The following is a 15544-nucleotide window of genomic DNA, read 5'->3' on the forward strand; positions in this document are numbered from 1 at the left end:
TCTAATTCCTTTTTAGCAGAGCCTGAATATAGATGTCTATGTAAGTGCGTTTTGTTAGTTTGGATAGTAAATTGACTTGTTGGCTTCCCTTGGCGTCACAGAGTATTAAGGAGAAAAATGGTTAATGTTATTTCAAGCCACTCTTTTCTGTATTCAGTGTTTTTTTAAAAAAATTAATTCAATGGCTGTGATCCAAGTATGGTAGACCATAAATCTGCCAGCAAACCTGAAGTCGCTCCAGATGAAAAATGCAGACTGCCTGTAAGGTCTTTATTTTTGAGCTGAGGAGATGAAAGGATTCTCCTTGTTTGTCTTCCAGCATATCTTTCAGTTCTAAGGGTCATACATAAAATAATTTCCTGGGATTTTTTTCCTCTGTAAATTATCACTCTTTTTTTCTTTATTAGCAATGGTGTATTGATAGTGTTTGGAAAAAACAGTGCCAGTGAAATAGTGTATGTGGATTTTAGTACGACAAAATCTCTCATGAATTCCTTCATGGAATAGAGAGAAAAGTTAGATGCTATTAGAAGGGGTTTGCAGGTGTTTGGAAAAACCTAACCCAAGTGCTCATCAATAACGTGATGTTACCTGAGGGGAGCTCTCATGCGCCATGAGTCAGGACCTGCCCTTGGACCGTTCACATTTTTCCACCAGGGATGTGGTGGGAATGAAAAGTATGTGGATGCTGGTCCAATAGAAGGATGACGTTCGATTAAGTGATGCTGTCAATAATTGAAACCATCTCCCTGCAAAAGGGTGTGTACCCATAACTGGAAGTGTTTCAGCAGTGCTTCAACTGGAAGTTGTTTCAACCATCTGTTGGAGAGTTGGAGATGCTCTCGAGGGAACTCTGTTTGGGAGGGAGGCTGAACTAATAAATTCCTTCTAACCTGAGGAGCCTGTTAGTGTACCACATTTTGGCTCTAAGATGATTAGTAAAATTTTTTTTCCTGGAATGTGTTGGAGATCTCTGATTTATAAAGCTGGAAACTTAGAGCTTCTCTGGTACCCTGAGGACTGTGGTGATGGGATGGTGTGTGGTGTCCATTTGTGGGATAAACATGCTTTTAGACATGTGAGACCTTCAATTTAGAGTGAATTTATGGGAAGAAGTACTATAAACATACTTGTTTTAGGAACACTGATACCTTTGAAGGACTAACTAACAGTAAATGATAGAGAAAGGAAGATCAGAAAGAGGAAAAGAAAGCACAGTGGAGCCAGGTTGCTTTTTGGTCAGACGTCTTCAGCTGAGTGGCCCCAGCAGGTCACTAAGTGCCATTTACCCTGGCGCAGGGTGGGACGAAGTAGAAGCAGGATGTTCTTCCCATTCCTTTCTTACAAACTTCCTTCATGAGGCTGTACAAGGGAATTTTCTGATACCTTTTTATAAAACTGGCAAAAATAAAATAGCAGTGAATCTTCAGCCAGTCGCCCCCCTAATTGTCTTCACTGAGATATCTTCATTGATAAGGAGTTTTGAAATTCCAGCATTAATAATTCCATCTTTTAAATTTGATTCCAAATGGTATCGATTTTTATTTTTTTTATTGAAGTATAACATTATGTTAGTTTCAAGTGTATAACATAATGATGTGGTATTTCTATATATTCTAAAATGATCACCACAATCAGGCTAGTTAACATCTATCACCTTACATGGTTACACATTTTTTTTCTTGTGATGAGAACTTTTAAGGTGTATTCTCTGAGCAACTTTCAAATATAAGATACAATATTATTACTATAGTCACTGTGCTGTTCATTACATCTGGTATAGTTTTCTTAAAATCTGAAGCAAGTTTCTGAATTTTTAAAGAAAAAAAGTCCCATGAGTTAGGAGCAGGCTGATTCTTGGCCCAGCACTGGGACCACATTTGGTGTGTGATGACCAGGGGTTGAGGTTGCCCTGCAGAGGTCTAAGTGGAGCTGCTGTGTTCTGCACCTAAAGCCAGGGTGCTGAGGAGAAGGCATCACCTCTCTCCATTTCCCTCAAAAGGGTGTGTGGAGCTAAGACAGGTCAGGAGAGCAAGGAGGGAAGAATTCTGTACCAGCAATGAGGCAGCTTTTTGGGTGGTGAGTGTTGGTGCCTTTGTGGGATCAAAGAACGTGAGTTCACTCTGACCATTATTAATGAAATGATGGGAGGTACTTTAGGTGTATGGAATATATTAGAAATAATATAGTAAAACTTAACATACTCACCTCCCAACTTAAGACATAAAACTAACAACAGGTGAGCACCTCACATACCTCTCTCCCACCTCACAGCCTGCCCCTCTCAGAACTGATCACTATGCTGGGTTTCAAACCTTCATTTTCAGATAAGGAGAAGGAGGCCTAGAGAGGTCAGGAACTGGCCTAATCTCACACTCCAGACTAGTGGGGAACACAGGTGGCTTCTTCATGAGATAGGACATGAGAGAGGACAACTCCGAGATGACTTTGTGGTTCCAGTAAGTTATGTAACTTTGCATAATAAGCAATGGAGAGTTAAAGGAATTTTAGCTGACACTTTGTTGTCTGGAATTGGAAGATGTTGCAGTAAGACATAAGCAGAGGCCATGCAGTTCAGGGACCGTCAGACGTGCAGGCGGTTTAGAATCAAACCTGCAGAGTACTGTCACAGTGGAGCTGGAGCTATAAAGTGAACCCGCAGTGCAGCTAAGCCCCTTTCAGAGCCCTCCATTTCCTACCATGCAAATATTAGGTGCTTCCAAAGCCTTCAGAAAAACAGTCCTTTGAAATAAAAAATACCAGTTTAAAGTGTTTTCCTAGAAAAGTGTCATCAGGACATTTGAATGGCTTCCTGAGAGAAATGAAAGTGTCTTTTCATTGATGAGTACTACTCAATGATGAGTATTTTCTGGTAAATAAGAACCTGAAGGATTAAAGAAATCTGGAGCAATTAAATTTTAACAAAGAGAGCAGACAAGATTACTTTCCCCCTGATAGAATGATATATAATTAAAAAATTCTGGAGGAAGCACAGGTGTTTTTCCCGTTTTTATTTATAGATTTTTTAACAGCCTATGCTTTACACCCTGTCACTTCTTTCTTATTTTTTTTTTCTTTAAGAATAACAGCTAACAATTTTCACCTGGAACTCACACACAAGCATTTGAAAAGGTGGAATCTTTGGGGAAAGCGTGCAGTTCATCACAAGATCATCCACTAGACTTAAATTTTATCCAGAAGGCTGACATTAAATATCTATAGAAATCATCAAACAAAGCTTTGGAAAACAAGCACTACATATGAAGAACACTGGCAGATTCTTTGTTAAAGAAGTAATAGGAGCTGTGGAGTTTCTGAATTAACCCATCTATCAAATGAACAGGAGGAAGTCAGATGCCCCCGTTTGCCCACCCAGGTTCACCAACTAGAATGCCCAGCCGCAGCTGGACTGATTTGAGAGCTCACTGTTGTGTTTATCAGTATGCTTTTGTCTTTTTCTAAAGCCCATCAAGTGGAATCTCTCCACTTGCTGTGTAAGGAGCAGTATCTGCCTGTTCACACTCAGATCATCAAACTTTAATGTCTTTCCAGAACTGATAAGAGCTGTGAAGACCACCATTCCAGACTTGGCAATCTTGCTTTTGTTTTTCAGACTGTTTATTCTATGGCTCCATTCCCTTTCCCGCAATTGGCAGAGTTGAGGGAAAAATACACCTACAACATTACACCATTCCCAGCCACGGTCAAACCCATCTCCATTTCTAGGTAATGTCCTTTTTTTCCCCTTGTTGCTTTTGTACCTTCATTTGTTATTTTACCTTAATATTTATTAAGCCTCAGAAATATATTCAAGGTAGTTTGGTACTTAAAACCTGAATGTCTCTTTTCTAAAGGCTCTGATTTAAATTCAAGAGAGGAATTAGGTGGGACAAGAGCAGGAGAGAAGATGGGATGGGGGAGAGATTTTTTTGTATATATAAATTACATATTTGTCATTTAAACCATGTAATTTTATAACTTTTTTTAAAGCACTATTTTCTTTTAATATTTCTTTTTCTTATTTTATATTTTCCAAGACGACATGGTAAGGTCAGAGACAGTGATGAGGAGAATGATCCAGACGATGAAGATGCTGTTGCTAATGCAGTGGGGTGTCTTGGACCTTTCAGTGGACTCCTGGCACCTGAACTGCAGAAATACCCAAAGCAAATTAAAGGTAAGGAGGTGGCTCTTTATTTAGAAGATCGCAAAGTGTCGGCTTGCTATAGCAAGGGTATTATTACTGTGTCTTACAAATGCCTATTGTTTCCTGAACTTAATACCACTATAAAAGGTCTTTATTGAAATCATCTTCTCTGCTACTGTATTGTTTTGCAGGATTTCTCTGTTATATGTTGCATGCTTAATTCATATTTCTTTTTCTTTATGAGTTTTACCTCCACTCAAATGACTCAATTTAAAAAAATATTATAGATAACCTTTATTAAGCAACTGTGGTGTACACACTGTGGTTCTAGACATTTTACATATATTATTCATTTAATCTTCATAAGAACTTGCAAATTAGGTGTTATTGATTCCATTTTTACAGACGAGAAACTGATATTTAAAGTTACCCAGCATCATAATGTCCATTAGCAGCAGAGCTGAACTGATAGCCCAGGTCAGTCTGGCTCTTATCTGGCTCCTAGGTTTTAACTATGATGTTTTGGACCCTGACATTGCCTGATGTTGCCAGAAGGCTTTGACTGTTGCTACCAGTTGCATGCCTTCCTAAACTAAGGGAAGGAAGCCTTCCTTCCCAAAACAACTGGTTCCCTAAGCCAAATTTGGATTTACCAGATAGTGGCATTTGAGGGGGCCCTGAGTTCAGCATTAACTGATAGACAACAAAGTCAGGAATATAGATGTAAAAATATCTTCTTTGTTACCGACAAAAGGTGGATTGGAGGTTTTAAGGTAAATCATCAAACCTTAGAAACAAAGCAGGAGGATTACTGCTTGTTCAATGTCATTGTTTAACTGGCTCTCCCAACAGTTACATGGTAGAGCACATCTATTGGACATTATTCTTTACTGTTTGATTATAGTCCAGAGACTGAAGTTAAATGTTCACATGAAGATTTCTGTCAGTGGAAAAGATAATCCCAAAGGTTAGTCCTATGGCCCTATAGCACAAAACTATTGTGCATTGAGTTTCTTGGTCCTTGACTTCTCAAAGGAAATAATTGAGTTGAGAGATCAGATAGCAAGTAGAAGCAGCAAGGAGTTTGTTAGGTTAAAGTGAAATATACATGGAAGGATCCAAGCAGGCAACTCGAAAAGAACTGAGTGCTGTGATCCAACTTATGTTCAGTTCTGTAGTACAGATTCTCGCATATAAGCATGAATAATTCTATTTGAGTTTAACTGAATTCATTATAGACTGGCTTTTCTTCCTATAGAAATACCCTCTTAATCTAAAACATTATGGTAGCCTCTACTTGAATTTGAGTGATAAGAAACACATGATCTCATAGGTCATTCTGCTAGCTTCTGCCACTTAGTCCATGGTTTCTAGGTGCAAAGAGATAACCTCCATCTACCAGTCCTAGTAATAGTTCTTCTCTTTGGAACAAAACAGAACAAGTCTACTACTCCCCCTCTATTGGATGTCTCTTCGTACCTTTGAGGACAGCCACCACGTCCCCCTAAAGCTTTCTCCATGGTCCATGTTCAGAATTTCTCAAAGATACTATTTCCAGAATTCTTGATAGTCTATAAATTCACCTCTAAACATGCTTTAGAGGTGTCCTTTTAAAAATGTGGTACTCTGAATTGAACGCCACACTCTCTTTTTTTCTTGAGGAGCGTGGACTTGCTGCGGTCTGGACGTCATTGATGTGATGAACCCTTTTAAAGTGGCTCTTGGTTCTCCCACTGTGTTCCTTCCCATCTGGGTAGCAGCTCTTCCTTTAGGGTATTTGTTCTGCCTCTTCTGGTCTGGAGAACCTTTCTCCTTGCTGAAAAGGACAGAAACATGCTAAAAGAAGACAGAGACAAAAGCTATGAGGCACCTCTGTGTTCTCTTTGCCATCTGCCAACTTAATGCTCTCTCCTCAGAGTCAGTTTTACTCTTCTTGCTTGGAAGGTTCCTCTTTTTGTTTTTTGGTTGTGGTAGTTTTGAGTTCCCCATGCCTTAGCTTGCTTTGAGTTTTAACCTGCTCAGTGGTTCAGGTTCATGCTGTTGTGTGCGTGTGTCTCTGGTATGGCTTCTCAACTTTGTAAGTGGCTTTTGAAAATCTGAACCTGACAAGAGTTCTGTCGAGTCCATGATGCCCTCCACCCTGCTCTTTGTTGCCTTGATTTCAGCCATGGGGTCTATGGGTCCTTGCCATGGGATCAAGATGTATTTTAACTCTAAAATTCTTTAGCCCTCATTTCTGTGGTCTGGGTCCATGTTCCTCTGTTTCTCTCTTTTCTTTCTGTATACAACCAGGATTGTCTTCTGCCGAGTCCCGTCATTCATCTTTCTTGTTGGTTTTAATTTCAGATGTGAGGTCCCCTTGTAATTTTCTTCTCTTTAAAGAAGGGTTTTCAGTAAAAAAGGTAAGTAAATTTATCTGATGTTTAGGCTTTATCTGAGTAGCACTTTTGGCAGATGTTAGGATACTTGGAATCTCCAATTAATCTTTTTCTTTTAAAGCTGGTTCCCAGGCCAGTGGTGCCTACTGTGCTAGGAGCGCTGTGCTCCATCCTTCCCCAGCCTGTGCAGAATGTGTGTGCACTCACATGGTGCTTGTTTCTCTTTCTCAGATGTCATCTCCATTTTACTTAAGGGGCAAATCTGCCAGTTGTAGGGGTCACTGGAGGAGCAGAAACCACACCAGACATAATACACATAGTAGATGATCAGAAAATGTTTGCTAAATGAATAAAAACATTCATCTTCAGTGATACAGTGATCCAAAGTTGTGGTAATTTTATAGAATGTATTGCTGTTTTTAACTTAAAAACTCACTGTAATGACTAACCTCTACAAACTATCAATCCCTTATAAATCCTCATGTAGTTATATGGAAATATGCACACTGACGTTAGATATCTGGAGTTATATTTTTCTGAGAGAATTTTAGAACATGACAGCGATTTTATCTGCCAACAGTTGATCTGATATCTAGAAAGTGAACAAGTGGTAAAAAAATCAAATGGTGAACCCATAGAACTCATTTCAGACCCATAATTAGGTGAATAAAATGCAGACATATTCTCAGGACCAAATCAAAAGAAGTACTAGACAAATTCTAGAGTACATTTTTTTTTTTTGTGGTTTACAATTTCCTGGAGGTTAAGGTACTACAGCTACTATAGCGGGTTGTAGGGTAACCAGTTCTCATTGTCCTGTTCCTCCTTGTCTCTGCCCTGGAGTACAGAACCAAACGAAGAGCAGAGTCTGAGGTCTAATAACATTGCAGAGCTGAGTCCAGGAGCAATCAATTCGTGTCGAAGCGAGTACAACGCAGCTCTGAACAGCATGATGATGGAACGCATGACCACCGACATCGACGCACTGAAGCGGCAGTATTCTCGCATCACGAAGAAACAGCAGCAGCAGGTTCATCAGGTGTACATCAGGGCAGGTAAGGTGGTTCTGTGTCTCAGTCTATTCAGCTGTGTCAGCTTGTGGGCGGAAACTCAGGTGTTCCCAGGATGGCCTCAGACTCACTACACACTGGGGTTCAGTGTCCACGCACAGAGCTGGATGAGACGCAACATATTGAGCGTCTCATTATTTATTTTATCTTACCAGGCTTGAAAGAAGACAGAAACCATGCGTTCTTTTTAGGTCCCAAGAACCAGACTGTTGATGGTATTGAGCATATCTTTACCATGTGTGCCTGCAGAGAGGGGTTTATGAATGATCAGAATGTCACACAGCCATGCAATCCTTGGACTTGAGACATGTTGCAGCTGTTGCCTCTTAAGTTTCTGGTATTTGAAAATAGAGTGTAGTCATCCGAGCTCTAGTGGATTACGCTGTGTACTCGTCATTTGGCGGTAATGTAACAGATGTTGTGATCGGAGACAGGAAAACGCCATTACCATGCCTTGCTGGTGGGTTAGCAGTGTCTTGGGAGTTGACTGAGAAGAAAACAAGATGCAGTTGGAAATGTTCTTTTCCAAGGATTGTCAAGCTTCTTTTTTCTTTTAATTTTGAGAATCTCATTGAACAATCTGCTTTATTGTTTAATATTTGCTGATTTGGTAATTGGTTTGTCTTGTTCTAAGAGAAATCCTAATGAAATGATGCCTGTCCAGAATTAACCAAAATATAAATTGGATGTGTTTTAAAGAGGCTTGTGAGATGTGACTGATCTTGCACAAAAACTGAATTTACCTTCCACTTATCCCAGGGGAGAAGGTGACTTCTCAAAGATTCTTACTTTACCCTGAATCACTAAGAAAGCAATCACAAAAGAAACTAAACCACATCACTTTATTTTTCAAAACACTGGCACATACATGTCCTCATTTTGTCTTCCTTTGAGGAAGGCAAGGACAGATATCCTTTGAAAAGATAAGGAAATGGTGATTCAGGAAGCTTTGGCAGTTGTCTGGGGTGCTTTAGCACTGGGAAGAGGTCAGGCCAGGGCTAGAACTCTTGTGTTCTGCCTCTTTGTATAGTCCTTTTCAACCACACCCCACAAACCTTGCAGCAGGGTGGGGAAAAATCACCCCTGGTTACTGAATCAGCCCAGGCCTGACACTCCAATCAGGGGTCAGCAAATTATGGTTTACAGACCAAAGCCTGCTTGCTGCCTGTTTTTGTAAATAAAGTTTTATTGTAATACAAGCATACCCATCTGTTTCCATTTTGCCTATGACTGCTTTCACACTGCAATGACTAAAATACAACCAGGTCCTTTATGGGAAAGGTTTACTGACCCCTACTCTAGATCATGGTTTATGCAGTTCTTTTTAGGGAGAGATTGTTGTTCAAAGGCAAAGTTCTTAAGCATTGCTTTTTTTTTTATTTCGGTATCATTAATATACAATCACATGAGCAACATTGTGGTTACTAGATTTCCCCCATTATCAAGTCTCCACCACACACCCCATTACAGTCACTGTCCATCAGCGTAGTAAGATGCTTTAGAGTCACTACTTATCTTCTCTGTGCTGTACTGCCTTTCCTGTGCCCGCCCCCCCCATTATGTGTGCTAATCGTAATGCCCCTTCTCCCTGCTTCTCCCTCCCTTCCCATGCACCCTCCCCAGTCCCTTTCCCTTTGGTAACTGTTAGTCCATTCTTGGGTTCTGTGAGTCTGCTGTTGTTTTCTTCCTTCAGTCTTTGCTTTGTTCTTATGCTCCACAGATGAGTGAAATCATTTGGTACTTGTCTTTCTCTGCCTGGGACAATAACACTATCAACAGTGCCCTCCAGGAGAACAAAGCTTTTGCTGCTCCCAGTTTCTAGTTTTCCCTGAAGTCCATTGCAGATGTAGGAGTGGTTTTTCATATGTAGATCAGGCATTGCGTAGTTGTGATTTCACTGCATTTTTACCACCTTACCACTTCTCTCATTATGCTGTCTCTCATTTCATAATATGCAGTATGTTCTTTTCCTACCTCTTAGAGGCTGACAGCTGATAATCCATATGGTCATGGTATTTGACTTACTACTTTTAAAAATCTTCAAAGATTTTCTAGGTAGGAGACCTCTCAGGTTGCTTCTTGGAGAAAACATGAGGGAGGCTTTACTCTAACTGGTAGTGAGGGAGTCAGTCTGCTCCTTTTCATATCCTCAGCCCCTCATCTCCTCCTCTTTGTAGGGGGAGAAGGAGGGAGTAGGTTCCCAGGCTCTGGGGTTGAATTCAGTTTCTGCTGCCTCCAGTCACATGACTCGGCCAATACCTGGGAAATACGTGGGCAAGGGTGTGGGGACAACCTCTGTGTCTCTCCTCTTCTGTGCTGGATGTGTCTCTGGTATACTTCAAATGACCTTTCATTTATTTCAGACAAAGGGCCAGTGACCAGCATTCTCCCATCTCAGGTAAACAACTCTCCAGTTATAAACCACCTTCTTTTAGGGAAAAAGATGAAAATGTCAAACAGAGCTGCCAAGAATGCTGTCATCCACATCCCTGGTCACACAGGAGGCAAACTATCTCCTGTCCCCTACGAAGACCTCAGGACGAAGCTCAATTCTCCCTGGCGAACTCACATCCGCGTCCACAAAAAGACCATGACGAGGACAAAGAGTCAGCTGGGCTGCGGGGACACCATCGGGCTGATAGAGGAGCAGAACGACGGCCGCAGGAGTAACAGCCTGGGGGCAGGAGAGGCCTTCTCCTCGGACTGCGGGGCGACAGCTCGGCGACAAGGCAGTGGCTCAGAAGGCGGCCTGGGGAGGACAGTGGAAGGGCAGCCCCCGGAGCCAGCGTTTGCCGATGCCGGCGCCGATGTGTCTGCAGTCCAGGTGAAGTTAGAAGCCCTGGAACTGAACCAAAGGGATGCCGTTGCTGAGCCCCAGCCCACGCTGTGCCCGCCCTGCCCGCGTCACCTCCCAGAGCTGCCCCGTGCATCTGGAGAAAACCAAGTCGCCAGCAAACTGCCCCCCGGCAGCCACCCCAAGACACCCATCTTTAGCCCCTTTCCCAGCATCAAGCCACTGCGGAAGTCAGCCACCGCCAGGAATTTGGGGTTGTATGGTCCCACAGAGAGAACCCCGACCGTGCACTTTCCTCACATGAGCAGGAGCTTCAGCAAATCCAGCAGTGGAAGCAGTGGCAGTAAGAAACGGTGATGTCTCCGAAACGGAATCTAGATTCACCTTTTCTTGGTGGAATAAGGGTTCCAGCAGGATGGCTCCAAGAATGTCAGTTGTCCAGTGGAAATGAATAGACAGGTTCAGCAATGTGCAACAGTCCATTAAAATGGGAATTGGAGTTTTCTAATGGGAGCTAGAATAGGGATGTTTTCCCATCCACTTATAACTGACACAGTGGATTTTTGTGGCAAAATAAATCTTGTGGTTTTAAAGTGTGAAGTTTTTCCAGGTTTTCACTGTGAACTGTTTAGAAAAGACTGTGTATCTGAACTGTTAACCCCTCTTCCTTCCTCCTGTTCTGAGGGCCTGCACAGTCCCTGTGACATTACCCCCAGCCTTCCAGTTTTCTGGGTGTTATTGATACTCAAGCATGCCCACACTAGCTTGCTAGAACAGAAACTGTAAAAAGAAAGTAAGTTTCTTCGTTGCAAAAAAAACTTCCTGATTGTCCTCCTCATGTCCTGTTGGGGAGAATGTTTGTGTGTGTGTGCGTTTCTTCAGCAGTTTCTTTCAACCGGCCTCGAAATTGTTTTTATTCTTATGCTAAAGTGCAGGAGAAAAATCCAGATAGCCTTTCTTTCATTTTCTATTTCTACCTGCAAAATGAAGACCTGTATCTGTTGAAATTTAGGTTGATCATGAACTTGAAGATCTTATGCAGAAAACACAGATGGATGAGCACTAAGCAATTGTTCTGAGCAGCTTGCTGATTCCACTAAGCTTTTCCTGAGGTTCCCTTTCTTGTAAGGAAGTTTTGGTCCTCAGTGTTAGGATGGCTTGATGAGCTCTGCGTGGAGCACATCCTACCTCCTCCACCATGCAGCTCGTTTCTCTACCAGCTCTCCACAGCAGATGCAGTAAGGCCTTTGCTCCAAAGCCAGAACATAGCAACTGCAGCTTTTTACTTGAATTTTGTGCTTTTTTGATTGGGTACTCTGTTACTTGAATACCGCCTTTCTCTGGAGAAGGCATTTGTGCTCTCTAGCTCCCTCTCACCCACTCCTCCCTCCGCCCCAGCGGGTCAGAGGCAGCACTCTTATTTCCACTACGCAGATGGGAACTGAGCCACACAGAGGTGAAGCAGTGCTTCACACACTCAAGGTAAATATTCCTGGTATTCAATGTGACTTAGCCACATCTCCTCCGGAGCAGTCGGTGTGGGTTCAATGCTTTTTGTGCTCAGAAGGATTGGCTGTATAGGTTCTGAAAAACCAAGACTGGGAAGCCGTTCATTCACTACATTCCCCCCTGACTCAAAGGACCTTTCTCCAGGTGCTGGGCAGTCCCGTGATAGTGTTTCACAGAACCAGATTCCCTGCAGATGTAGTTCATTTAAAAAATGCCTTCTGCAACTGTAACTCAGCTGAACAGAAAGTTCATTCCTCAATCTGCAGCTACCACCATCATTAGAAAAATAGATTCAGCATCTTTAACCTCATCTCTGGAAGAGCGTGTTCATGCCTGCAGGCATATTGTTGATGCAGCCCGTAATAATTTGGGCTGCTTGGATTGCTAATCCTGAAGCCAAGACTACAGTTTTAGAGAGGGCTTTTACTATGAGAGGTATTAATTTTCATAATAAAATAGACTATCGTTGCATGGGCTTTTTTAAACAGACAACACAAGAATGACAAATACAGTGAGAAAAGCCAGTTTATCCCTTTTTTGGTATTTTTATCCCCCAGGGAACCGAAGATGGAAAACGTGACTGAAAAGTTATTGCAGTTTGGGTCTTGAATTCTGTGCCATTTGAAGTTAGCATGTAGCTTCTTAAAAAGCAGCCACACCCACAACCTGGTCTTGGGAAGGGTGTAGGTGTGAGTTGGGCTCACTTTGAATACCGCCCTCGGGAGGAGACCCATTGCATATTCTAAAGTTAGGCAAGTGTCATGATTTTCTTCCATCTGCTAAACCTACAGATAAGAATGATTCCACCTTATATTCTTTTCTCCTCACCCGTCTCAAACGAGTCAGATTAGTCATGTTCCCCTTGAGGATTGTGTGACTTGAATAGAGAAATGTTCTTTTCTCTCCTGAGTCAGCTCACAGCTCTCTGAGGGTCTGGGTTCAGGGAGATGGGTAATGGGGTGGAGGCCACTCACTACAGGCCCTGGAATTGTGCCATTGCTGTCTGCCAGTGGTCTGGGGGTAGCGCATGCCTTCCTTTTCACCAGCGCTGCTCTTCCTGAGAAAGGGGTGGATGAGATTGCACATAGTTTAGGATGAGTGTTTGTTGAATGAATGAATAACTCAAAGGATGATAATCCTTTGTGGTAAAAGTGATCTTGTCAGGAATTTAAAAGCTGACAGGTTCCTATTAGAGCACTCTCTGTACCAGTAATGTGCATGCATTGTACTGTGTAATCACAATGTGGATTGGTCAATTTATGATCCTCACCTACCTTAGAAAATAAATCTGCAGTAGTCTACCACATAGCATGTACAAAGACCCATATGGACTCGTCATCTTTCCTATGTATTGGACACTATGCAAGTGCCAGAAGTACTTACCAAGTAGCCGTTTCTTTTTTTTTAGATATGTCTGTACCTGTTGGCACCAACACTGGCAGTTGACTCTTTGCATTGCCTCTGCGCCTCAGTCCTCTTACAGAAGCCTCCAGATGATTTAAACCTAATGTGTCATGTTGGCCTGTGGGCTGTAACTATTGGGAACATTGTATTCCTTTTTTTGTCTCTCTTGTTGCTCTGAAGAACTGTATTGATTACAAAGATGTATGTATAAAGATTCTTATTGTTGTAGCCGTTGTGCCATTTTCTCTCCTAGCGGCTGCACAGAACACTTGTGACATTCCTTTCCCCTTCCTCTTCAGCATGTCACCCACCACCCCCCTTGGTCACCTGAACCAGGGACACAGCCCAGCAGGCTCCTTTCCTGCAGACTCATCACTGGGTTACAGTGGCCTGTGACCTGCTGAGAACCTGGCAGTATAGTAGGTTCCTAAATATGAGTAAGCAGAGAGTTTGAGAATGTGTGTGCGAATATCTGTGTGTGTATGAAATTAACCTTTAGATCTGTCATTTCCCTTTGCTTCAATGAAATAGAAAAATTAAAATGTAGTTTAGCTTCCTGGTTGTACGGATTCTAAATGAAGAGATCTGTGATCAGGTGTACAGCTGCTGCTGTCTCCCCTCCTAACATCTGTTACTGTTTCTGACCCACTTTCTCTGATCCCTACCACAATGAAAATTGAGGCAGCATTTAAAATACATTATTTTCCCTAAGTAGAAAAGTAACACATGCTTTAAGAAAATACAGAAAACAGCACAAAGAATCACTGGTATTCTGCTATGGGTCTTTCCAAAATGTTCTTGTATGTGTATACACGTCATTAGCTACAAAAAGGTATATTGAGCAAATGAGTCTAAACTGTCTTTCTAGTAAATGCTCTTATGCAGCATCATTTTCAGTGACTAGTAGTCCATCATGTGTTTGTGACAGAATTCACATAGCCAGTACTTTGCCAGGTGGTTTTTGATTTTAGCTAGTAACTGGAGAGGGCATCCTAATATTTACCCCTTTGTGCACAGCCTTTACTATGTTCTCAGGGTATGTACGTCGAGGTGGAATTACTGGGTCAGAAAGTATGCAGATTTTAAAGTATACATATTGCCAAATTACCATTCATAAACGTTGAACTTACTTATCCAAGCAGTGAACAGGAATGCCAGTTTCTCTGTTCCTCTGGAAGAGGCAGCAGTTTTTTTTTTTTTCTAGGACCTCCAGTGTTGATAGAAGCAATGACAATGGACACTTATATCTCATTTCTGTCTTAAGGCGACCATTGACTAAGATATTTGCTGTGATTTCTGGTAGGTATCCTTTATCAGGTGAAGGAAATTACCTTTTATTCTTTGCTCCTAAGGGATTTAAAAAAAAAATCAAGCTTTGATCTTTAATTTTGTCTTTGGAGAAGGAAGTTAGTGCTTGAGACTTGGTGTCTTGCCCTTGAGAAAGCCATTTCCAGGTTTGATCAAAGAATATCAGGTATTTTAAGAGTTGGAAGTGGTAACAGTGAAGATTGTATGTGCAAATTTTCATTGTGGTATTAACATTATTGGTGGGAATTTGGAGATAATGCAAATATCTGAGAATAGGGGAAATGGGTTGGGTGAATTAGGTTCATCCACAAGGATGGAAATGCAATGGCCCATAAGTGTTCGGGCCACTGAAGTAGTGATTACCTATCATCCATGTGAGTCAGTTCAGATTAAAGTCAGCAGTGTCTGGAACCACAGAGCCATGGGGACACAGCTAAGGATGGAAGACCTTTACTGTCTGGTGGCTGAAAGTAGAACCGGGCAGTGATTCATCCACATAGGCATCTGTGCTCAGCTGGATGCGGGCTGAATGGGGACTTGTGGACTGTCAGGGTCGTGTGCACTCCCATGAGGTTCTCTGCTGGCTGGCTCCTGCAGTTGAGCCTGCTTTCCTGGAGCTCGGCTCTGGTCAGATGCATTGACCTCCTGAAGAGTCAGGCTCCATTCCCATTCTCTTTATCCCTCCCAGCACCAGCAATCTGATAGCTTACCTGATTGCTACGCCCTGCTCCCCCTCCCACTTCCATTTTAATAAAGTTAAAAAACCAGAAAGTTGTCTGTTTCTTAATATTTGCGTTCCTGCTATAACAGTTACAGTTTTGTTAGGAAGGAGTTTGGTTCGGAGATGCAGAGAAGTCAGAATGATAGTTAAAGAAGGATTTCATTAAAGGGAGAATAGCCTTGCCTCTTCCTTACAGAGAGCAAGCAAGAGCAG

The 15544-nt window shown here is 42.0% G+C and overlaps 1 protein-coding gene across 6 annotated transcripts in view; it reads left to right on the forward strand.

The window, feature by feature from the left end:
- TBC1D30 (TBC1 domain family member 30) overlaps positions 1-13530 on the forward strand; it is an 80162-nt gene extending 66632 nt beyond the window's left edge. For 3 of the 6 annotated variants that reach the window (XM_037007157.2, XM_037007159.2, XM_017661722.3), the window contains 4 exons: positions 3614-3726; positions 4038-4177; positions 7374-7580; positions 9959-13530. In XM_037007157.2, the coding sequence (XP_036863052.1) occupies positions 3614-3726; positions 4038-4177; positions 7374-7580; positions 9959-10746 (1248 nt within the window). In that variant the 3' untranslated portion in view covers positions 10747-13530. The remainder of the gene's footprint in view (positions 1-3613; positions 3727-4037; positions 4178-7373; positions 7581-9958) is intronic. The other 3 variants (XM_037007158.2, XM_037007160.2, XR_005058233.2) reach the window with 2 other exon arrangements.
- Positions 13531-15544: the final 2014 nt, after the last annotated feature.

This window comes from Manis javanica, chromosome 10, assembly GCF_040802235.1.
Source record: "Manis javanica isolate MJ-LG chromosome 10, MJ_LKY, whole genome shotgun sequence".
Lineage (NCBI taxonomy): Eukaryota > Metazoa > Chordata > Mammalia > Pholidota > Manidae > Manis > Manis javanica.